The sequence below is a fragment of the Phoca vitulina genome, unplaced genomic scaffold (assembly GCF_004348235.1).
Source record: "Phoca vitulina isolate PV1807 unplaced genomic scaffold, GSC_HSeal_1.0 scaffold24, whole genome shotgun sequence".
Lineage (NCBI taxonomy): Eukaryota > Metazoa > Chordata > Mammalia > Carnivora > Phocidae > Phoca > Phoca vitulina.
Window position 1 is genome coordinate 18,207,400 of NW_022589727.1, and position 23,686 is coordinate 18,231,085.

The 23,686-nt window shown below is 41.9% G+C and overlaps 1 protein-coding gene across 5 annotated transcripts in view; it reads right to left on the reverse strand.

Annotated features, from left to right (window-relative positions):
- The window catches only part of LAMA3 (laminin subunit alpha 3), a 254,797-nt gene that overhangs the window by 29,093 nt on the left and 202,018 nt on the right, over window positions 1–23,686 (reverse strand). For all 5 annotated transcript variants that reach the window (XM_032421296.1, XM_032421298.1, XM_032421300.1 and 2 more), the window contains 18 exons: window positions 21,127–21,237; window positions 20,911–21,022; window positions 20,521–20,688; window positions 19,185–19,381; window positions 17,859–17,975; window positions 17,082–17,236; window positions 16,664–16,805; window positions 15,778–15,880; window positions 13,929–14,045; window positions 13,665–13,844; window positions 13,006–13,148; window positions 9,670–9,840; window positions 7,463–7,614; window positions 7,143–7,305; window positions 6,575–6,708; window positions 5,628–5,772; window positions 2,740–2,859; window positions 2,230–2,363 (listed from right to left, as the gene is read on the reverse strand). In XM_032421296.1, the coding sequence (XP_032277187.1) occupies window positions 2,230–2,363; window positions 2,740–2,859; window positions 5,628–5,772; window positions 6,575–6,708; window positions 7,143–7,305; window positions 7,463–7,614; window positions 9,670–9,840; window positions 13,006–13,148; window positions 13,665–13,844; window positions 13,929–14,045; window positions 15,778–15,880; window positions 16,664–16,805; window positions 17,082–17,236; window positions 17,859–17,975; window positions 19,185–19,381; window positions 20,521–20,688; window positions 20,911–21,022; window positions 21,127–21,237 (2,564 nt within the window). The remainder of the gene's footprint in view (window positions 1–2,229; window positions 2,364–2,739; window positions 2,860–5,627; window positions 5,773–6,574; window positions 6,709–7,142; window positions 7,306–7,462; window positions 7,615–9,669; window positions 9,841–13,005; window positions 13,149–13,664; window positions 13,845–13,928; window positions 14,046–15,777; window positions 15,881–16,663; window positions 16,806–17,081; window positions 17,237–17,858; window positions 17,976–19,184; window positions 19,382–20,520; window positions 20,689–20,910; window positions 21,023–21,126; window positions 21,238–23,686) is intronic.

Consider the following 23,686-nt stretch of genomic DNA (forward strand, 5'->3'; position numbering starts at 1 on the left):
TATCTGCACTGCTATTTCCCTGTGACTGCCTTCATCTCTTGCCTCTGTGAAGATGCTCATCTGGATGCTCTACCTGCCTCTGCCTTTTTCCTCTCGAATCCAATCTCTGCCCTGCACCAGCTGAATTTGATAATGTCCTTTCTCTGCTGGTGTCCCCTGAGTGACAGCTTACTGTGACTTTCAAGATCCTCTGTGTTCTGGCCCCTGCTTCCCACACCAGCCCCATGTGGTAATCCCGGCCTGCTTCACTGGTGTCCTGCAGTTCCTTGGAAGGTAACACTTTCTTCAGCTCTTGGTGCTTCCCATATGTTGATTGCTCCTGTTTTTCAGGTCCAAACCAGAGGCCATGTTCCGGATGCCCCAACTGGATTAAATTCCCTCCCTGGGCCCCAGAGGACCTCGAGCTTCCCCTCTTGTCACACCCGCCACACTCTATGGTCTCCCTCCTGCTATGCTTGAGGTTCTGGCCTGTTCACCATCGCCTTCCCCACACCTGCCACACTGCCTGATGTCCCTAGATACTCAATGAGTATTTGTGTAATGAGTAAATAAACGGGAACCTCAGATGGACACAGTAGTGCTGACTTCCTTAAGTTAATCTATTTTATCACATTTAATTGAATAAAATCAAGATTATTGCTCATTCATAACAGCAATTCATGGTTGAATTGATATGATATTGATGATATTAAATATGAATACCACCTCTCTGGTTCTCAATTTCTTCATCTATCAAGGTCAGCGGTTATGTCCCATGCAAGGTCCTTTCTAGTTCAAAAAAAATCTAAGGAATTCACTCCCAAACTCTATTAAATAAAGTGCTGAGCTTTCCCATCTGCATTTTTGTCTTTGAGGGCAACCTTAAGAACTTTAAAACAAATATTAGTTCGTCTTTACTATAGATGGACAGATGCCCAAATACATAAGGATTCTTGAAGACAGACTACCTTTGCACAATACCTTATAAATCACATCTAGTACTCTTTCCAACTGATTTATAAATTAGAAAAAGAGTTAACTAGCCTGAGATCTCATATAAGAATAATCACAATTGGGCACCTGGCTGGCTCTATCATTAAGCGTCTGCCTTCGGCTCAGGTCATGATCCCAGGGTCCTGGGATCGAGCCCCACATCCCTGCTCCACGGGAAGCCTGCTTCTCCCTCTCCCACTCCCCCAGCTTGTGTTCCCTCTCTCACTGTGTCTCTCTCTGTCAAATAAATAAAATCTTTAAAAAAAAAAGAATAATCACAATCAAACAATGTGGAAGTGCTCTTCACTCAGTCACAAGTCTGTACTAACCCTTCCAGAAAATCTTCTTTCCACACATTATCATCAGCTGTTAAAAAGCCTTTTTGGAGGATTCAAACACATTTAAATGTAAAAGTTATTTTTAAGTGCATTCTTGAAGTGGTGTTGTTTTTTACTCATTCAGATTAGGCTTCACTTCCTTTCCAATTAACTTAATTCATCCATGTATTCATTATCCAAGAAGCAGTTATGCACCTGTTCCTTACTTGATAACACGTAAGGGGCAGGTAATGCAGACACGCCTTACATTCTAGAGACAGTTCCTGAAGGCAGCAACCCCAACTTTCAGTGCCCAGCGTTGCTTGTCAGGCCATAGAACTGCCTGCGCTCTCCTATGCTACCGTTAGGGACCCCAGGGCCACAGCTTCCCTTCTTATGAGCAGCATTGTCAACACTAACCATATTCCCTATAGTTTCTCTCTTCCCGAGAATGACACTCGGGGGTGACCCACGGTTCCCTCACTCTTCTTCTTTCAGTGGCCAGTCCCATAATCCAGTGTTTACAACATATTTGACTCTGTTGGCTATCACTGTGAATACTGAAAAGTTAAACTTTTTGTGTTTGTTTCTTGCTAAATTTTATTTTATTTTTTTTTAAGATTTTTTATTTATTTATTTGACACAGAGAGAATGAGAGAGAGAGAGAGACAGAGAGCAAGCACAAGCAGGGGGAATGGCAGGCAGGGGAGAAGCAGGCTCCTGGCTGAGCAGGGAGCCCAATGAGGGACTCGATCCCAGGACCCTGAATCATGACCTGAGCTGAAGGCAGACGCTTAACTGACTGAGCCACCCAGGTGCCCTTCTTGCTGGATTTTAAAAAGTCAAACTAATCAGTAGCAATTGTAACCATAATCACTCAGAGAGGTAATCTGCTTCTTTGTTTTTAAAAAAAAACAAAAAACAAAAAACATCATCTTACCTTTCCCTGATTGAAATTGGAATTCCTCCCAGATAATATGTGCTGAAATCAAATATGTCACCATTAATTATGCTGTTATAAAAATCCACACTTATCCTCATCAATTTTTGGGTTTTTCCGATTATGATCTGTATCTAAAATAAATGAGAGATGAGTCAGTAAGCAATGGGGAATTAAAGAATCCTATTCAGCATGGGTCAGAGCTATTATGTTTTTATTTCCTTCAGATTGATTATATATGTGGTAGGAAGACTTTGAGCAGTAGCACTTCTGGATAAAAATATAATATTAAAACATTTTAATAGAAATGTTTGCATTTGAAATTAATCATGTTTTATATATGCCATATATATATTTCATGCCCAGGTACTCAGATTTTGAAAGGAGGTATCCCTCCTCCTTTAATAACTGTAAGTTAGTCTGGTAATAGAAAAATGTTTTGGGCACTGACTTAATTTTAAAGGACCGAGAATATTTAATAATTCACGCGAACAGACTGAAAGGACATACCGAATGGTCTTTTCCATTGTTGACAACCTGTGTAACTTCATTTTCTTTCGGTGGCTCTGAATTCAGTTTGTATCGCACCAGGAGCTTGCCATCTTCTATATTTAGAGATATGAAGCGATCCTAGGGCATGGAAACAATGTAGATTTACCAGGAGATTCCCCCAAAGAAGACCTAGAGGTCTGGAACACAAATTACTCTCAAGTCACAAACTGCTCTCAGCTGCAGCCCCCTCCTCAGTTAACAGGGACAACAGTGCTGTAATATCCACCTGCCAGGTTGGGCATGATGTGTAAATATTCTAAGTCGTGTTCAACATCATGCTCAGTGGCCGGCACACAGAAAAGACGCAATAAATGCAGCTATGATCACGATTTTGTTTCATACGATCCATAACCAGCATGCACAAATGGGAAGGGAAAAGATACAGGTCATTAGTACCATTTGAAAAGATGACCGCTACCTTTCGGAGAGCGGTATGGTCTTTGTGAAACCCCCGACATTTGCCCCCCTCTGCTCGCCGACTGCTTGCTGTCTCAGCCTCATTTGCTGGCTCATCCCCCCTCCAGCCCCCCTCCTTCCATTCGAATGTGGAGGGTTCCTCGAGGGCCCGCAAAGACCTCTTCTTCCCTCCTACCCTCTCTTTGCTTCAAAGTCACGGTCACTTTTGTAGCCCCAATGCAGGTGTGTGCCCATGAAGCCCAGATGCTTCTCTCCAGCCTAGACGTGTCTTCTCGGGGCCAGGCCCACACATCCGGTAACCTTATTGTTACTGCGGGTGACTCTTGGATCCCTCAAATTTGAATACCACAAGCAGGGCTTGAGATCTACATGCCCCTCAGCTGCCAAGCCTGTCTCTCCACCCTTCCCATTGCTCTCTCTCCTCCTTTCTCTCTCTCACCAGTAAGCACCTTGCTGAGTCAGCCACAAACCTACCAGGAGTCACTCTTAAACGTTCCCTCCTCTCCCTTCCTATCAAATCTTGTCAGTTCCCCCATTTTTTAACTCTCTTTGTTTTGTGCCACCCAGGGTCAGCCACGCTTGTTTAGCCAGACTACACAGCAATAATGCCCCGTCCCCCCCGTCCCCTCCTGAACCCACTTGCCACTCTGCAGCCAGAGTGCTCTGTGGGAAAGGCCAGTGCGAGCTCATTACCCTCCTTTGCTCTCAGGGGGAAGCCCCGGCTCCCCCGTACATGTTGTGGGGCTCTGATCACTCCTTCAGCTTCTTCTGCCTCTCCTTGCCCCAGCCACACGGGCCACCATTTTGTCCCTGAGCGCTCCCTGCCCCTCCCACCTCCAGGCCTTCTTTATGCCCCTCTCCCCACAGCGATCACCCCTCTGCCCTGTCCCCTCCAAATGCTGTCTTCTACTTCCCTCCGGGTCCCAGATTACCCAGACTTTGCTCAAGTCTTTTATACATCTTCATTCACCCCAAACTTTCCCTCTATACCACTCATGGCCATTGTGATGAATTAATTAACCAATTAATGAGTATAGCTTTGTGAAATATTTGTCTTCCGCTCTAGACTAGAAGGTCCTTGAGGACAGCAACAGCTTGTAACTGCATCCCTATCCCTGCATAAAGCACATACTTGAAGCAGGTCTTTCCTTAGTAGAAAGATACACTGAGGAATTTCTGATATAGGGCTTAAAGCCTTATTCTTCCACAGTTCCCTAATGACAAGAAGACCTCTCTTTGACATCTACAGACAGAACCCTTACTTAAAAGTAACATCACTCCTTATCTGGATCCTAAATCTTGTCCTTGGGAGGCAGTTAGGGTTCACCACACTCAACAACAGAGTCACATCAGCTCACTGAGTCATGAGCCACTCTGCCTAATAACAGCGCTCAAAATAATTTTCTCTTATCTGGCTACTAATGGAGTTCCATAAATTTTCTTCTAATATGAGTAGTAGTTCTGGTTCTTGGTCTCCAAAATGTAGTACAAGGAAGACCTTGTTTTGGAAACAACCCCCTTGCCCTGAAGATGCTGTGTGACTTCTTGGCTCCTTGCATGCTGTCGGCAGGTCAGGACCTTCCCAAATCCTCAGAACTGGTTCAGCCTTGGAATCTCCCAGAGGGTCAAGACCAGCCCCAGAGAGGAGAGTTGGATCAGGTCTCTGTCCCCACCCTGCAGGTAGAAGGGGTTGGTCAAATCCCAAGCTCTGTGTCAATCCCATGTTCTCAGACAAAGATCCACACTTCTCCAGAAATGCTACCTGTAAAGTGACCACAAAAGGCCCTGTGCCCAGGAGCGGCCACCCCAGGCCTGTCTCCTGGCAGGCCCTGCGCCCAGGAGCGGTCACCCCAGGCCCGTCTCCCGGCAGGCCCTGTGCCCAGGAGTGGTCACCCCAGGCCCATCTCCCAGCAGACGGCGCTGACCATTACTTGTAGAGTCACTTTGGATTTCTCCAAACTAGACTTAAGAATGGCCTCCAGAAACTTCAGTGGCTTGAAAACTCAGAAGCTTCCAGGTCTTGGAAAGCCAAGGATCAGGCGGAAAAGACATAATTCCACAGAGCCTGGCAAAAGTCGGACCAAGATGCAAACAGCAGGAAGTCAAACAGTCTGACTCTCAGAGACCCTGGGAGGTGGTCACGTGATTTCAGGCCGACTAAGTATATTATCAGGCAAGCCATGATTTTCAAAGAATAAAACTGACAATGACATGTTTGGGTGGCATGTTCTCAAATTCCCAATTACTTGCCTCATTAAAACACACATTCCCATAGCCAAAGACAGCAGAATCGGGCCAAGAGAAAAGATGTAGGTAATATTTGCACACTTTTTCAGACCTAGTTAATTGTTTATAATAACCCAGTTACCCCAAAGTTGCTTAATTGAATGGACATACTTGGTACTATTTGGATGTTTGTTATAGAATACCTTGTTTTCTGCAAAGAACAGCAGTCCTCTATCCACAGTGGTCTGAATTGTCTGTCCAAAGGTTGGGATGGGAGCGTTTGGTTGAGTTGGAATTCGAGCATAACCTGTACCTTCAAAATAATTTTTGTCTGACTCTTCCTTTCTCCTGTCAACGTCAATGATCACACATTAGAACACAGCAAATGACCCCCACTCAAGTGTGCTTATTAATACAAGATGCTGCTATCTGAAAAACAGAGCAAAGCCCATGCAGTGTAGCTGTCATGATTTTGTTCAAGAAAAGGAAACATCTTTAAAAGGTTAAAATAGCCAACCATTTCTCCTGGATGTGCTCTTATGCTCCATGATAATCAAACCCTAACTCAAAAAAGATAATAGTTAAGAGTCCCCTTTGGAAATATCTACTTAGGAAGATGTAGCCTAGCTATTAACTTGAAATATAATTTTATTCTGAGTAATAGTTTGTCCAAATCCTTGTAACTACAGGGAAGGTCAGGAGCTTAAGACAGCAATTTCCAAATAGGTCCAGCTGCCAGAGTACCTAGAAAGTTATGGTACATTTCATGGACTAATATTTTTTTTTTGAAACTTACAGTAAATATGTAACTTTGTGCCTGAATCAGGTACCATCTAATATTGAATATTTTGGGGTAGGAAGCACCAAAAATTGAAGAAAGATTCATTTTTTTCAAAATTGAGAAAACTCTTATCAATCTAATATTTTATACAAATGAGGAAATTTTAGGGGTGGACCAGCAGTATTGCATGCAGTCATAATTTAAGATCTACTGGCCCAAAGCTCTCAGTGACACCAAAATCACATCTCATCGGCTCATCCCTTTATTATATGTAATATAACTGCAAGTTACCAAAAATCACAGTTACAGAGACACTGGTCCCTGGTTGTTTCGTTGTTGTTGTTGTTATTTGTTTTGTTTTGTTTTTACCTTCTACAAGGCTCTACTTCAGTTGTGTTGAGATTGAAAGTTTTTTTGAAGTTGTACAGGCTCAGGACATTTTCATTGAGGTCATCTAATTCAATACAACCTTTGTATAAAGGCAACCTCAGTCTAGCAGGAAGCTGAAAAAAATGAAACAAAAAATCTAATTCAACAAAGGACACTGATCAGGCTGGGCAAGAAATAGTATGAATCCATCACTTTTAACTGTCATTGTAGCATAGGGATTAAGAATGTGGACCCTGGAGCCAGAGACCCTGGCTTTGCTATTTCCCAGCTATCTGACTTTGGACAAGTTATTAAACTGCTCTGTCTCAGTTTCTTTATCCATGAAATGGGAATGGTAATGATGCCTATTTAAATTCATATACTTAAGTCTAGATCACTGCACATAGGAAGTACTCAAAAACGGTTAGTTTTTATCACTGGATATGCTTTAAGAATATATAGTTAAATCCATCTTATATATAATGGATAACTGAAATAGAGACCTGAGGTTCTTATGCCAAATTCAAATGTAAATATTTTCACTCAGTGAAATGACATTCACACTTACTCTAAAGTCAGGTGGGTAACCTCCAACATAAAATACAACATTTTCAGGATCCAGATTGAGGAGCATGTGGCTGTTTCCACCACCCATTTCATGGAATTGGGGTGTTCCGGGTTTACTGGATGTGGCTTTTTTGGTGTAATTTAGACTTGCAAACTGATAAATTCTGTTTAAAAATAAGTTAAAGTTATATTTAAAAATTATACAAACATCGAAGAAGTCAAAGCCAAGATACTGAAAATGGGGTTTAGCAACACATACACTGGGGAGTTTGGTGAGTGTGGGTCAGATTCATAAAGAGCAGAGGTCAATGGGACTTTTACCTCTGAAATTTCACCCGGTCCATTACTGCCTCCTGAGTGTCGCTCTTGGTCACGCTCTGGTCCACTTGGAGTTCAGACTCCTGGTCGCCCAGGTTGTAAACACACGTGAGCTTGCCGTCTACAACTGCCATGCCGATGTAGTCCCTGGAGGCCTGGAGACATCAAGGCCACTTCAGAGCCCTTCGAACACACCCTGGTCCTCTCAACTTCCCATCCCAAGAGAGTGCATTTCAAATAACTAACAGGTTTTACACAATAACCCTTGGGCAGGCAGAATAAATGAGGTACCTCCTTGTACAGAACAATACAGACAGAACACTTAATGTCTGCACTGTCTTCTCTCCCAGATCATTGCACTCATGGATTCACTCCCCCATTTGCTCAATCTGCAAATATTTGCCAAGCACTTGCCATAAAGATGAACCAGATACAGACTCAGGTCTCCACTGGATTTTAGTCTAGAAATAAGCCATTTTTGTTCTCCCTGTACCATATAATGATCTCTTAACACTTCGCACATGCCTTTGTTATAATACCTAGAACCCTCTGTTATCACGGTCAGCTACATATGTATCTTTCTTTGTTAGAATACCAGCACCTGAAGGTACATATGAAGTTTTAAAATTGTGGTAAAATATACATAACATGAAATTTACATTCAAGAATCAAATTTTTGTGTATCATAAATACAGTGTTGGTGCCTTGTAGGTAGATGGTATAAAATTGTTGAAGGAATAAAGTAATGTGCATTTTGTCAAGATACAAAGCAGAAAGTCATGTCATAAGAAAGCTACAAATAAAGTACCAACACTTTAAAGCATTAGAGAGTGATTAATAATAGTGTCAATTTTAGGAATCTTTAAACACCCACATGCACTAATCACAGCCAATTACTTCCTAACTGACCAGAATTTTCCAGAACCATGTTTCAGACATTTTTTTCCCAGCCATTATATCCTAACCTAGCCAGCGATTACTTTTTCCTCTGACACTTAAGTTGAAAAAAATGTATTTTAAGAGGAGGGACTAAAGGCTAAAATGAACTGTTCAAGAGGTGCCAGGGTGGCTCAGTCGGCTGAGCATTGGATTCTTGGTTTCGGCCCAGGTCATGATCTCAGGGTTGTGAGATCAAGCCCTGTGTCGGGCTCTGTGCTGGGCGTGGAGCCTGCTTAAGATTCTTTCTCTCCCTCTTCCTCCGCCCCACCCCACTGCTTGCTCTCTTAAGAAAAAAAGAAAAAAAAAAATGAACTGTTCAAAATGCCTGTAACAGTAGTGGTTTAAAGAACTTAGAATTAGAAAGAGATAGGGCAACTGCATGCCTTATTAATTAGTCAGGAGTGGCTTCATTTCACTCCAGTCCTCACCCACAGATGGTCCCATCCCTGCCGACTTGAGGAAGAGTCTGCAGCTGGGCATTCTGAGGAGGAGGGCAGGGTCACGATTTTGTGAGAAAGAACCACTGATGATTTCCGTGAAGGCTTGATATTGCTGCCCTGGTTTTTTAGGGAGGGGTGCTGAACTTTAACTCCCGGTGTGCATGTGCTCACATGTGTCATGTGCTAAGCCCATTGGGCAAGGTCTCTCCATCAGATAAGGCCAACAGATAACAATTTGCAATTGATGGGTGGCCCCTTGGGATGCCATCAGAGGTGGTGGAGTCTGCTGACATATTGGTGGGATTTCTTCCTGCTGTGCCAATGGCAAGGACACACTTGTGACATGTATCTCAAAAACCATATTCTTTTGGGCCACAATTCAACCCACAAATAGTGGAATTCCCCAAGGTGATGGTAGCATGAGCACTCCAACAGAGTTCCAAGGGAAGCCTGCTGCTGCGTCATGAGGACACTTAACAGCCCTATGGAGAGGACCATGTGGCATGAAAAATGCCTCCTACCAACAACCAGCACTAACTTACAAGACATGTGAGTGAGCCAAACTGAGAGCAAATCTCCAGCCCCAGTCGAGCCTTCAGATGACTGCAGCCCTAGCCAACATCTTGACAGACAGCTCATGAGATCCCCTGAATCAGAACCATCTGGCTAAGCCACTCTTGAACACTGCACCATAGAAACAGTGTGAAATAATAAATATTTACTGTTGCTTTGGGCCACTAAGTTTGGTGGTCATGCAGCAAATATAGAACCAATATTAAAAAAAAAAAAAATCCCCAAACCAAACAAGAGAAATGTCAAAGCGATACCTACATCTTTATTTCCAAGGTACATCACAAACATATTCTCAGTCCTCCCATATTCTCTTGATTCAGGTCTTTGGAGAAACAAAGAAAGAGATGTGTATCCTTTCAAATCTTCTAGGTCATTCGGCAGCCGGACTTCAACTCCAGATTTACCATTGAACCTCATGGGGACAGCAACCTGTAAGGGAAAAGATCTAGGTCATTAAAGATTCTTCTGTGAGGAAAGGGGGTGTGCTCAGAGGGACAACCTGGGACTCTGCCACAACTCCTTTCATCTCTATGTCAGCATTTCCCAGTTGTTATGATAAAGAGCAAAGGAGTGTGTGTGTCTCCTAGGTCTGGGTTATAAACTCATGAAGCTGTTTCAGGAGCTGAGTAGTAAAGCATTCATGTTCTTCCTGTTTACCAGCCAGGGGTCTTTGAGAAGTGCATCTAATTCTCTGCACCAGAAATGATAATCATTATTATAATCATAGTTGCAACCCTACAAGGTTTTTGTACAGATGACCTCACATGTATGGAAGCACTTAGCATGGCGCCTGACGTGGTGTACATATATAATACATCAAAAATATTTTTAAAATAAATTCTTTAAGGAATCATTCCCCATTAATACATTACATGTTGTGGTTGTATTTATTATAGACATTCAGTCCTTAAAAACGAGTGCATCAGGGCTCTCTAAAACAGTGCTTCTTAAACTCAGTGGGTGAAGGACCATTTTTTTCCCCTCTCTAATCTGCCCTGGACCAATACTTTTGTAAATATATTAAAAATCAAATTATTAGAAAAATGAAATAAATAAGGTGTGCAAAATACATGCCTACTATCCCATGCTTGAATTTTGAGGCAATTCAAATTATTGAAAGTTTTTAGACATATACATTCAACTTTATATTTACATATAATGGACCAGTAACAAAATTTCTCTGACTAGTGCTGGTCTGTGGACCAACTTGGGTAGATGGCATTCAAACACAGAAAATAAATGTTCCTTAATAATCTAAAGAATAACACTCCTGGAATGATACTTACACCAACTATATTTTATCTATCAAACTTTAAATATTTATGGAAAACCTGGTTTATGCAAGGTATTATGTTGGAGTGGGGTACTTAGCGATGGTGTGGGCTGTTTCTCGAACGTGCTTGTGACTGAGCACCCCTCATCCATTTTACAGGCTCATTTTATTCCTCTTTCTCTACTCCCCTCCACCCTCCAGTCTACCCAACCACATCCTGAGTCTTTCCTGGCATGCCCTTTGACAAAACCTGGAAAACTCTCAGTCTTTTTAATTAAGAAGCCATCTCATGTATACATAAAAAGAATGGAGAATATACCTGTATATTCATTACATTCCTAAGAAATTAAACATGAGTGGTATAATAGAAGCTCCTTGCATATCTCACCTTGTCCCCATTCCTCTCTCTCATCTCAGAGGTCACCACTACCCTGGATTTAGATTCCCATGCACGGTCCACACATGTTGCAATATTTTTACTAAAATGCATCTATCTATAAACTGTAATTAGTTTTATTACTCATGTTTTAAATACTTTAATATAAATGGTATCTCTACATATCCATCTACAACTTGCTTTCTTGGCCTCACTCTGTTTGTAGATTTATCTGTATTGACACATCTGCTGGCTCCAGCTCATTTATATTTATTGTGGTGTGGTCTTTCATTGTATACATTTATCACAGTTTTATCCATCTCCTATTGATGGACATTTGGCTTTTTTCCAATTATCTTTGTGATGACAAGCTGTGTCGCATTGAACATTCTTCTCTGTGTCCTTTAGTACCATTCTGAGCCTCTCCAGGTAGAAATGAGTATTGTCAAGACAAGCTTAACACAGTTTTATCCAGCTTCTTAGTGTATTCTGCTCACCAGCTGCCGCATGCAGCAGCTGGTGAGTAACCTGAGGTCAGGGTTTTGGCTTACTAATCTCTGTGTCCTGGGCACCCAGGAGAGCGCCACACAACCCAGGCGCTCAAAAGCGCTGGCTTATTTTTAAGTTATATTTTATTATTTTCCACTTACATGGTACTATTAGCCAGGAACTATTTTACATTACCTAGTTTAATCCTAAAAATCTCATGGGGGCAGTCTTATTATGTACCCTGCTCTACAGATGAACAAAGTGAGGCACAGAGAGGTGAAGTGGCTGGCCCAAAGTCCCACAGCTCATAAGTGACAGAGCTAGGATCAAAACCAAGGCAATCTGGTTTTGTTAACAAGCTCTTAACCATGGTGTTATTACATGCTTCAAATTCTGTTGGATAAATTAGTGAATGAACATAGAAGGGCAAAAGCTAGAAACATTAATATTTTTCATTTGGTTTATATAAAGCATGAATGGGTGTGAAAAAGTAGTGTCTTCCAACTGTGCCTTATGCTCTTTGTTTTCCTGTTAAAGGTTTTTTTTTTTTTTTAAGATTTTGTTTATTTATTTGACACACAGAGAGAGAGAGCACAAGCAGGAGGAGTGGCAGGCAGAAGGAGAGGGAGAAGCAGGGTCCCTGTGGAGTGCAGAGCCCAATGTGGGGCTCCATCCCAGGACCCCGGGATCATGACCTGAGCTGAAGGCAGACACTTAACTGACTGAGCCACCCAGACACCCCGCTGCTAAAGGTTTTACGTTGGGAGTATTTCTCTTTCCCAGATGTAAGGGCTCAAAAGAAGTAATAGTGAGCCTTGGAATCAACCACAGTGTCCTTAGGGCAGTGATACTCTGAATTGGTTTCCCAACCCTCTGTCTCCGAGTATCTCGCAGGGGGTGGATGAAAAATGCAAGATGTTTCATTAATATTATTTTAGGACAAAACAAATTCTTAAGAGCGAAGTGTCAGGAATTCAGGTAAATACTGTCAGGTGAAAATGAGAAAGGCTGATGAATTTGTGTTCCAATGACGAAAATCTGCTATAATCCTCTGTCCTCAGGAAAGGTGGATTCTACAACTTTCAAGCTATAATAAGAAACTAGGGCTTGTGAAGTATCACATCAGCACATTCTGATGGATAGAACCCTTACTTGAACTTGCAATAACACTTCCCAACGAGGGTCTGGAGGAGAACCCTTCTTCCCGCCTGCATAAACTCAATGGGGAGGAAACTGCTTCAGGTCTCTGACATACCAGATCATTTAGGGCATGAACGTAACGTGCACTTTTGAAGGTTGACAGGAGGAAGTCAACTTTCACATTCCAAACCACCAAAGAATTAGAGCAAGAAGGACAACGAGTTCATGTGTAAACAAATGCCTTCCCTTTCTTGATGAATGTGGTGACTTCTCAAAGATGGAGGCTTAGTGCCTGGCAATGTGGGGACACACCTACCTTATTTGCAGCATCTCTGGCCTGCTGAATTAGCTCCCGGATGCGGTCCACATTATCAGAGATGTTGCCCAGTGGCAAGAGCTGTTGGTTGATACTTTCAATCTTGCTCAAAAGACCGGGCAGTTTGTTGGTTAATTTCTTTACTGTGGGTGAGATTACAAAACAAATTTATAATTGTGAGTTGAGAAAAGGTTAAATACAGATCTTCTCATTGACACTATTTGTCAAGTGTTATGTTTGGTTCCCAAATATTGGATAGGATGGCTCAGAGTCAGGTAATACCTTTCCTAAATACATCATGGATTTTAGCTTGCGATCTAGTTATCAGATCATCTTTCTTGACCACTACAGAAGAAAATAAATCTTTGTTTTTTGATCCTTAATATCAATTATACTTTAATACCTCATGATTAAGGGATCTGTATCTCCACTCTATAACCGGAAAAATCAATAACAATGTTAATGGGTTAAAAAAAATTCTACCTAGTCTTTCCAATTAATAGAATGCCCATATTCTTTGAATGTATTGCATGAAGCTGCTTTCTAATATTTTAATTTCTAATTTTGGGCTTTACCAGGGAAGAATTTAAATAAATCAACCAAAGCACATAACAATGCAGAAACTGGATAAGATGTCCTGGCCAAAGGATGCCTGATACCTGAGTTATCCGCGTCGGTGAGAGCCTCGTTGAAGTCTTCACTCTGTGTGCTCCCATAGGTATCCTTAATTCTTGTCACATCTGTCTGAATGGGGCCGAGCCCGTCGAGCACCTCATTTGTGATGTCATTGGCATTTCTGACCATGCTCTTTGTGCTACTGATCACACCACTGATGTCATCTAATGCACACACACAGAGGGAGGTGTAAGTATCTGAAATGCTCGACAAAAGAAGCCAAGTCTGGTGGGTAGGGAGATGCTGACCTCTCTGTATCCCACGAAGGTCATCACGGATAGCAGTGAGATTGGTGTCAATCAGCCCTTTCTGAACTGTCAGAACTTTCAGAGTCTGCTGTAGGTTGTTGAGAGCCGGGCTGATTTCTACAATAAAGCATCATGAGGCAATTACCTATGGATTTTGATCTTCCATTGGTATTGGTGGCGCCTGAAGTAGCCAGCATCGGCAGATCACTGAGCAGACCTGCATCTCAGAGATGCCCACTGTGTGTGCCTAGACCCACAGCTCCCCCGGACTCTGGTTACAGAGGTCAGGAGCATTCCCAAGCCTGTGGTCCCAGGCTCCTCAGAAATGCCCATGAAGAGAGGGAGAGGCTTCATCATTTAGGGGAGGTTTAACTTCCACTCTGCTCAGGGCAATTGTCTCTGCTCAGGGAAGGAAAGGGAGGTGACTGTCTTATTCACTGCTGTGTCACAGTGCATTGTCTGGTACTAGTCTGGGCTTAGTATTAGTACATACTCACTGAATGAGTGAATAATGCAGAAAGGATGCCTCTTCAGTCAGAATATAATAAAGAAGTGCCATTGAGAGAACCTTATCCAAGCAAATAGACACACAAAGTAGGCATTGTTTGTTTCTGTTCATTTCCAGACTGACACATTTAAGGCGATTCAGTGAAAGGGAGGGAGTTCACAGACATTCCTAGCTGATAATATTACCACTTCAGGATCATGCAACATGACCAGTGAATGCTTTAAGACCCAAGTGATGATATATGGCTTAAATTATGATTCCAGGGCTGATTTAAATAACAATGTAGACAAATACCATATGATCTCTCTTATATGTAGAATCTAGAAACATGCCCAAAATGAAAACAACAAGCTCATAGATACAGGGAACATATTAGTGGCTGCCTGAACCCGGGGGTGGGGGTGGGAAAAATGGGTGAAGGGGATCAAAAGGTAAAAAGAAGCAAGCAAGCAAGCAAGCTGGCAGAAAACGAAAGAAAAAAATACCAACAAAGTTAGTATCCTTAACCCTATTTAAAACACCAATCCTCACCTCTTAGCTCAGATTCTGTAAAGGGAATAGATGTTATACCAGGAAATTTTAATTCCTGCAATTTGCTAATCAAATCATTCTAGGTCACTACACATTTTTTTGGATGTAATTTTTCATGCATTGAGTTTTTTTAAATAAAAAAGAAAAGATAAATACATTTATTTACTGTCAGAAGGCATCTAATCACTAAAGGGCCTAAGATAACTTCTTGGCCATGGAGGAACAGGAGAGACCAGAGAAAAATCAAGAGACAGCATTTTCAGAACACTGGAATTTGGTGAGATTGAGATGGTTTAATTGTTTTGTAAAAAATTAAATAAATGGGAAATTTTCAAAGATAAAATGTGTGATTCAAAAATTCTCATGCTTCACAATGGTAGTGATTTTGGTACTTTTACTTACTAAGGTTCTAGGACTTAAGAAATTTTGAAGCACCAGTGACCTGGAACTATTATCTGGGCCTTGAAAGAGAAACCACACCTGCACACGCCTCTATGCTGTGTGGGTCTCCAATACCATGGTCACATGTGGATTAAATGAAACAGGCCCCCAAGTCCAGGCCCAAACAGGCCTGTCGCCTTCAAGATTTATGTATACTCATGAGGTTCTAGTTAATTTAGTACATGTGAGAATGTTGGGTGGAAACATTAAATCTATAAAATAGACCATGAATTTCCAGAGTGTCGTCTGCATTGACACTGAGGTTCAAGAAGAGCATTTGCTGCTAGAATTTGCTGCTTCTCCTGGTCTTATCAGTCATTTTCAAGCCCTTGGCTATCCCAGCCACCCCCTACCCACCAACCCTAATACCTTGCCGGAGCTGCTTCTGTGTTATCTTGGCTTGCTTTAAGAGTTTATCACTGTCAAAACTCAGAGTTTTCGCTTTTCTTGGAAGATCTTCCTTTATCACTGTCTGAAAGCAAAGCATTTATCAGCCTTGAGCATGTGGCATGCCTTAGGAAATGTGAAGTGAGATTTTCATCCTACTCTGAAAACCTTTATCTTCAGCCTTTAAAGGATGAGGTTCAAAGGTGGGGAGGAGCCTTAAGACTGTTTCTTAAAAGATACAGTTAGGGCTGTAGGTAGATACTCGTCACTTGGGGAGGTGGACCCTTCCCTGGTGACAGACTGACAAATTATGTGACACCTGTCTCATTTTTCTGCCTGTTGTTTGCACAATACCCTCTACAATAACTGAGACAGAACTGAATTGCTTTTAGGTTTTCAATATTTGGGAGAGAAACATCTTTAACCTTCCAAGAAGGCCTGTCCCCTAATTCTTTGATGTCTAATATTTTGTTCACTTTTAGGTATAGGAATATTATATGGTGCAGAGAAGATCCCACAGGACTCCAAGACATGCCTAGGTGTTAAGACAAATGGCAGGAAATAAATGTTTACCAAACTGTATATAAAATCTTTTTTGGGAAATGTCAATACTTAATCACAGCCTATATCATTCCTAGAAAGGGGCAGGATATACTACTCATCATTGATAATCAGTGTCATTTCCATTTGGTTTTACAAATGGTTCTTTCAACTATGCTACATATATCAACATGGTCAAGTGAATACAGAAACGGTCCACATCTAGAGCAAGTTCAAGTCTATTCCATACAAGTTCTGATTTAAAATAATGCTTGGTTATCGTCCTCAGTGTTTACAAAAAAGAAAAGGTGCCAGTGCAGGTGCCCACCTGGAGGGCAGCCTCGGACGCGCTGGTGGCCTTGTTGGCGGCATCCTCAGCCGCTTTGATCGCGTTGAGGATGTTCTCATAGGCGGTGGCGGCATCCACCGCACAGCGCACCAGCTCGTTCCCACTGGTGTTCCTCTTGATCCTGGAAGACAATGTGGCTGAAGGACTCCAGCAGCCCCCACTGCTTGCAGCTGAGGCCCCCTCCATCACCGCGCCCCGCCCCCCCCTCGGATTCAGTGCGCAAATGGGAGACCAGAGGTGGCGAGGACGCATCTGGGAATCAAGCCCCTCTTGCAGGTGGGGTTGGGCCCTGGGCCCTGGGTCCCACCCTCCACCCTGTTCTGGAGACCCAGCTGTCGGGGAGGCTTTCACGCTAGGCTCCAGCTACCCGTTCAGTTAGACCTCGGGGGTCACTCACTCCTCCAGCTGCTTCGCCAACACTTGTAAAGACTGCGCATGCGCTTCTGCCTCCGCCACCAGGGACGCTTTGCTGGCGGACTGGGAAAGTTCTCTCACTTTGCCACTTAGCCCCTGTCTTTCTTCATTTAAAGTGGCAGCTAACTTTTCATATTCCTATGTTTTCAGGTAAACAGAGACAGTGTCAATTTAAGCAAAGAATGTACATGCCGTTTTCTTGAACTCTGTCATAAACTTCAGGCTCCCGGGATGCATTACTTCAGTAGTGGTGCTGATAATATTTTTCTAAGTTTTCCCACCATTTGAACATTTTTCTTATGGTGGGTAGCCCCTTTGATAAATTTTATAAAAGCACACAGTTATCATTAGTGTAAAGTTGTTTTTTTCTGGTTTAAAAGTTTTTTCTTATTTAAAAATAGCTATTATAAAAGATATTTTCCAAATACCTGTTGGGCTGCTAATGTGGTCAATCTTTGATCAGTCCTAAATAGGTCCCACTAATAAAAGTAGGCTTGATATTTTAAAAACAGCATTCCAATTTTGTTTTGTTATCACAAAAGCAACATTTGCTCACTGTGGGCTAATTAGGTGGTACGAATAGACACAGGGAGGACACTTCATTCGCACCCCTGCACCCCAAGGGTAAACACTTTGGTTTATTTCCTTCCATCTAAAAGACATACGTTGCAGAAAAAACACAGGCTAGCCTATCTCCTAGTTTCCTCGGATATGATCTGAACGTTTTTTCAATTTTCTGGAGAACGAGTTTTGTCTCTACCTCCTGGCTTTTCCCTATCCGCTGCAAAAGCATGTTGGTCTGCAGTAAGGAAGAGTCCGCGGTGGCTAGGTACTTGGAGAAATCACTCTGCAGGGAATTCATTTCTTGAACCTGTGTCTGGAGAGAATAAAAAGAATATCTGCTTGAACTACATGATATGTTTTCGGAAGGCAGAGGCATAACTAGACCACAGCATAGAAGTAATTTCAGAGCCAGAACGTTCTCTTGAACTTAAAGATCATCTAGGCAGCCTCCGAGTGAGGGGAAATCAGTTCACTTTGCTGTGTGGGTGTGTTGTCATGGTTTCATGGTTTCCTCAAACTCCATGCCCGGGAAACAATAGTTAGCACTGTAGAAGAAGCTTTCTATACCAGTGCGACTCAGCCAGTGAGATGAGTCAGCTCTGGGTTGTGAAGCAGAACGAGGGATTGTCACTAAACAAATCAGCACCAACCACCACCATGCTCTACGTGCCAGGCCCCATGAGGACGCAGAGGTGCTTCAACGTCCTCAACAAGAGGGCACACAGGACCTGGGAAGGCCAGGCAAGGAGCCGCCAAAGCTCCGAGACCCACAAAATTGGATCACACTCCATCATCATCAGTGACTTCCAACAGCAGAGTCGCTGTCTAAAGAGGCTTCGGGAGTTAAGGGTATTGCCATCTACTAAGATATTATTTATTTTCTTTTACCAAATTCTTCCTGTTGGGGGTCAGTCCTGTGTTATTCCACTCTGACCTTACTGCCATTTTGTAACGCCTCACACTCGTGTTGCTATCTCAGCATACAATGTGCACCACTGGAAAAATACATATACTATGAAATCTCGAGCCCCAAACCCTGTCTCTGCAGCTCCTGCATGAGGCCCGTATTTTAATCTACTTCCTGTAAGGCAGATAATGGCTTAAAATGCCTTTGCCGGTGACTATGATAATGATGTTTACCCAGCTGACACAAAAAGCCAGTTATTTAAAACATATATTATATACTTGGATTTAATTATAGCAATATTGGTTTCATTTCTCATCTACTTGGCAACATTATTCCTCCAGTACTCCATTAGCCCGGGCCAGGGGTAAAGCAATTTGTTCCGCTTTCTCTGTGGTTTAAGTTCACAATCTTTTCTGGTGGCTGAGGAGTAGGAATGACTTTGGTGTTGCCTTTAATTCCTGATTCCTGTTTGATGAGCATCTGTTGGACGGACAGGTGCGCACAGACTCAATGTACAGATGGGCCCCCGGCCAGGCCGCTTTGTTAATGATAAAGATCCCCGCTCCCTCAGCCTTGTCATTAATGAAAGCGTGCAGATGCTGACCGTGGACCCACCTTGATGGATTCCAAAGCCTCCTCGTTTTCTCGGTTGAGGCCAGTGGCCTGCTTGGCTTGCGCAGCCGCCTCCTGTTCAGCGGCATGCAGGTCACGGAGTTTGGCTTCGTAGTCATGTAGAGAATCCCGTATACTCTTAACAAGTGCCCTGTTCTCCCCTTGGTGCTCTTCCAGCCAGCTCTTTATCCGATTCAGCACTGGAATACATCACGTTTTTTCACTTGAGAGATGAGTACCTTGAAGCTCAACTATAAAGACTACAGAAGATTGAGTTTCCAATCATTTTCATGGTTTTCCTTGAACTTGCAAGTGAACAGGAAAGGAAACTAACATTTATGCAGTGCCTGCTGTCTGCGCACACATAACCCACAGGAAAACAGTCCCACCGGTCTGAGGTTTCATATACGGAAAAGGACAGCCCGCGAAACTCAGTTGTATGGCCAGTCAGTCTCGGCACTTGAATAAGACCTGCAAAGTATAAAGCACACGCTCCGAACACTACTACTAACACTACCAACTAACTACTACTACTAACTACTACTACTAACTACTACTAACTGCAAACTAACCCTGTCTCCTCAGGCAAAAGCAAAGATTAAGATTAAATTTGAACACCACAAATGCTAAAAGAAAACTGTTACCTTCTGCATATTAACCATTGACATACCATTTTACTAGAGAAGAAAGATCAGTATTTGAAAAACTATGCAACAGACTTATATTTCTCACAGTTTTGAACTAATGAGGCATTTTCCCTAAGCAGAACCTTTAGATATATTCAGTATCTATGCCCAGTGTTTGGTTTCTGCAATAGTAGTGTTAATATCAATTTGTGATTCCAAACCCCGACGGTGGTGAGGTGACCATTAAAAAATGGTATCATGACAAAGTTGGGTGGAGCTGAATGAAGGAAGAATCAAGATGTAGTTAAAAAGGAAAAGGAGGTCCCAGTGTCTAATGTCTTAGGAGAAGAATCTTTTTTTCTTGCATGATGGTAAGATGTTATATTCTTACCACCTCTTGGAAGCGTGGAAGGGCTACCCATTTTCACGTGATGCTCTAAAAGTCGTGTATGCTGGGGCTCATGGGTGGCTCAGTGAGGTGAGCGTCCAACTCTTGATTTTGGCTCAGCACAGAGTCTGCTTGAGATTCTCTCCCTCTCTCTCTGCCCCCCCACCTCTAAAATAAATAAATAAATCTTTAAAATAAATAAAGTCCTGTACGGTAAAATGACGAGCCTCTCCACCCGTACCCGGGGACCTGAAATTGTACTTAGCACGCTGTATTTCAAGCCCATTAGAATGGACTGCAAGCAAGGATTTGGGAATGTCCTTACAGAGCCGAGCCTCTGTTTTTTCAGCTTCTGCTTCTCTCAGGTGCTTTCCAAAGTTGCGGTTCCGTAGCTCTGTCATCATGCGCTCTGCTTCAGCCCACTCTCTGGAAAAATCCCCTGAAGGCAGGTTGTTTCCTTCCCCACTTGTCCCAGAGATCTGCTTCAAGAGAACTAGAAAACATTGAGTAGTTTATTAAACTGGGAATTCTGGACTCCAGTCGACTACTAAAAAACAAAAAAACACTGAGATTTTTATGGAGGGTTCATATTAGTTTTTTAGTGTCACTACAGGATCTTTTTCATAATGTTGAACTCTTAAGGAGAAATTCTTTCAGGGCACAGAACAGGCTATGTAATAAAAAACATATTTAATTGGACTGAGTAACTCCTTACTGTGCACATTCTGGATGACATTTTTAATCTTGGTGTCCAGCTCTTTTGCACTTTGGGTTGTCCGATCAACATTGTTCTGTAATGCTTGTGCTTTTCTAGAATTTACTTGAACCTATATGAAAAATACATTGATTAGCAACAAACCATGTTGATGGCGGAATACAAACAATATTTTGGGGACAACAACAACAGTTAACGTTATTGACTTAACATTACCTTTTCTTGCAAAGTTTCAAATTCGCGATTCAAACTACCCAGTTCCTTTTCTAGACCATCCATTTTTAATCCATGATTTGAAATGGCAGAACGGTAGGTGAGTAACTGATTCTGAAAGTAACATGCAAAGTTATTCTCACATTAGAGCAGAAATTTGGCATCAGTCCTATCCACTTGGTAATCCTGGTAATGATACACAAAGATTCATTTAGCAAGCCCAATGCTGGTCCACAGGAAAAGACTGGATTCTTTGAAATCGGCTACTTGAAGAATCTACTTTTTTTTAAAGATTTTATTTATTTATGTATTTATCTATTTATGAATTTAGAGATAGAGAGTGTGGGGAAGGGGCAGAAGGAGAGGGAGAGAGAGAATCTTAAGCAGAGTCAGCGCTAAGTGCAGAGCCCGACACGGGGCTCCATCTCACAACCCTGAGATCATGACCTGAGCCGAAATCAAGAGTCAGACGCCCAACCGACTGAGCCAACCAGGTGCCCCAAGAATCTACTTTATGACGCAAATTGTGACAAGGCTCTAAAATAAACTTAAAAACATAAGGAGACAAGAGATACTTTACTTGAGTTAGTGACCTAACCTTAAAGAAATGAGGGTGGTACCACCTACCTGATGTATTACTTTCCAGACTATAATACATTCCGTTGCTTTGAACCTATATTCAACTTTATGATACTAAAAGCAGTGCCTAAGGTTACTTTAATGAAGGACCCATTCGATTCAAAGAACCTAATGGCAGGAAGGGAACTGAGAGCTCATTTAATCAAATGCTGTCATATTACAAATGAGAAAATGGAAGCCCAAAGAAATTGGGTGACTTGTTCATGCCACAGCTGTAGAGCTGATCAGTGATTGCTTAGGGACCAGAATCCAGGTTCCCTGTCATTTTGTGCATTGTTGCACATAATATCTAGAGTAGTGATTGTTTTCATTTTTTTGGAAAAAAAACTTGTTAATATCTTAAAGAAATGTACAGGAAAAAGCAATACTATTACCTCCACTTGCATGTGAGAGAGCCAATGTTGGGGGGAAAACACAGGCTTTACAGCTTAGGTCCAAACCCGAGGTCTGCCACTTTGTAGATAAGCCTTACTGAGTTTTACCTCCTTCATCGGTAAATTGGGGAGTATAATATTAAGCTGCAGGGTTGTTTTGATGATATTCTAAAGTGTCACGTACACATGAACATTCAAAAATGTTATTCCCCTTCTCACACTTATTCCTAGGGAATTTTCACAGTGTATGTGTGATCCAGCAAGAAGACAGTTCTATTTTAATTTTACTATGGGAAAGCTGAGGCATATCATTATATAGACCTGGATAAGTACAGTGGGTAAAGCGTGGTCTTTGGAATTTGATCTTGGTTCAAATTCTAGAACCACCTTGTACTAGCTGTGTGATGGTGGGCAAGTTACTTAGCTTTAACATGCCTGGTAAATGAAGATAACACTATTTTCCTCATAGGACACTGTGAGAATTCAATAAAGCACTTATCACAGAGTCTGGCTCGTAAGACCGGCACTAAAATGCTGGATCCCTGTCCTTCATTGAAGAAGTGCAGGGTTATATTGATGACATCAAAGTGACTCCAGCGACTTCTTTTTCTCTCAAAACAAAATGGCCTTTTTCCTCTCTATATTAAACCTGTAAATCACGGGCTAAAATTTACCCTGATGGGATGGAAAAGAGCCATTTTTCTAGCATGATTTTTTGCCATATAAAGTTCACCCTTGAACAACATAGGTTTGAACTGCATATGTCCACTTACAACTGGATTTTTTTTCAATAAATATTTTGGAAAATTTTTTGGAGATTTGTAACAATTTGAAAAAACTCAAAGATAAACCATGTAGCCTAGAAATAACAAAAAAAATTAGAAAAAGTTAGGTATTATTATAAGAATACAGTATATAATACATACACAAAATATGTGTTAACTATTTTTGCTATTGCTAAGGCTTCTGGTCATCAGTAGCCTACTAATAGTTAAGTTTTTGAGGAATCAGAATTTATATGCAGATTTTCAATTGTGCAGGGGGTCGGTGTCTCAAACCTCCACATTGTTCAAGGGTCAACTGTATACTCAGTTATAAGCACTAATGGGTTTAGAATCAGCCATTTCAAGAGCACTTATTAAACTTTCCCCAAAGCCTCTTTCACTATGTCTAGTTTAGGGTTTATCTCCTCTACTGAATTCTTTCACTTCAATGAGTAAATTTTTTTTCATTTCCATGATTTTTAACTGGATCTTTTCATATCTACCCCTCTTGTTTGGTTTCTAGTGTTTTTAACAATTTTCTAATTTCTTGTTCTTTCAATTGAGTCATTATTCTTCAAAGTAATTTTCAGATTGTCTTAGGATTTTCATTTTATCTAGAGGGACCTCATCTCTTTTTTTTTTTTTTAAAGATTTTATTTATTTATTTGAGAGAGAGAGAATGAGAGACAGAGAGCATGAGAGGGAGGAGGGTCAGAGGGAGAAGCAGACTCCCTGCTGAGCAGGGAGCCCGATGCAGGACTCGATCCCAGGACTCCAGGATCATGA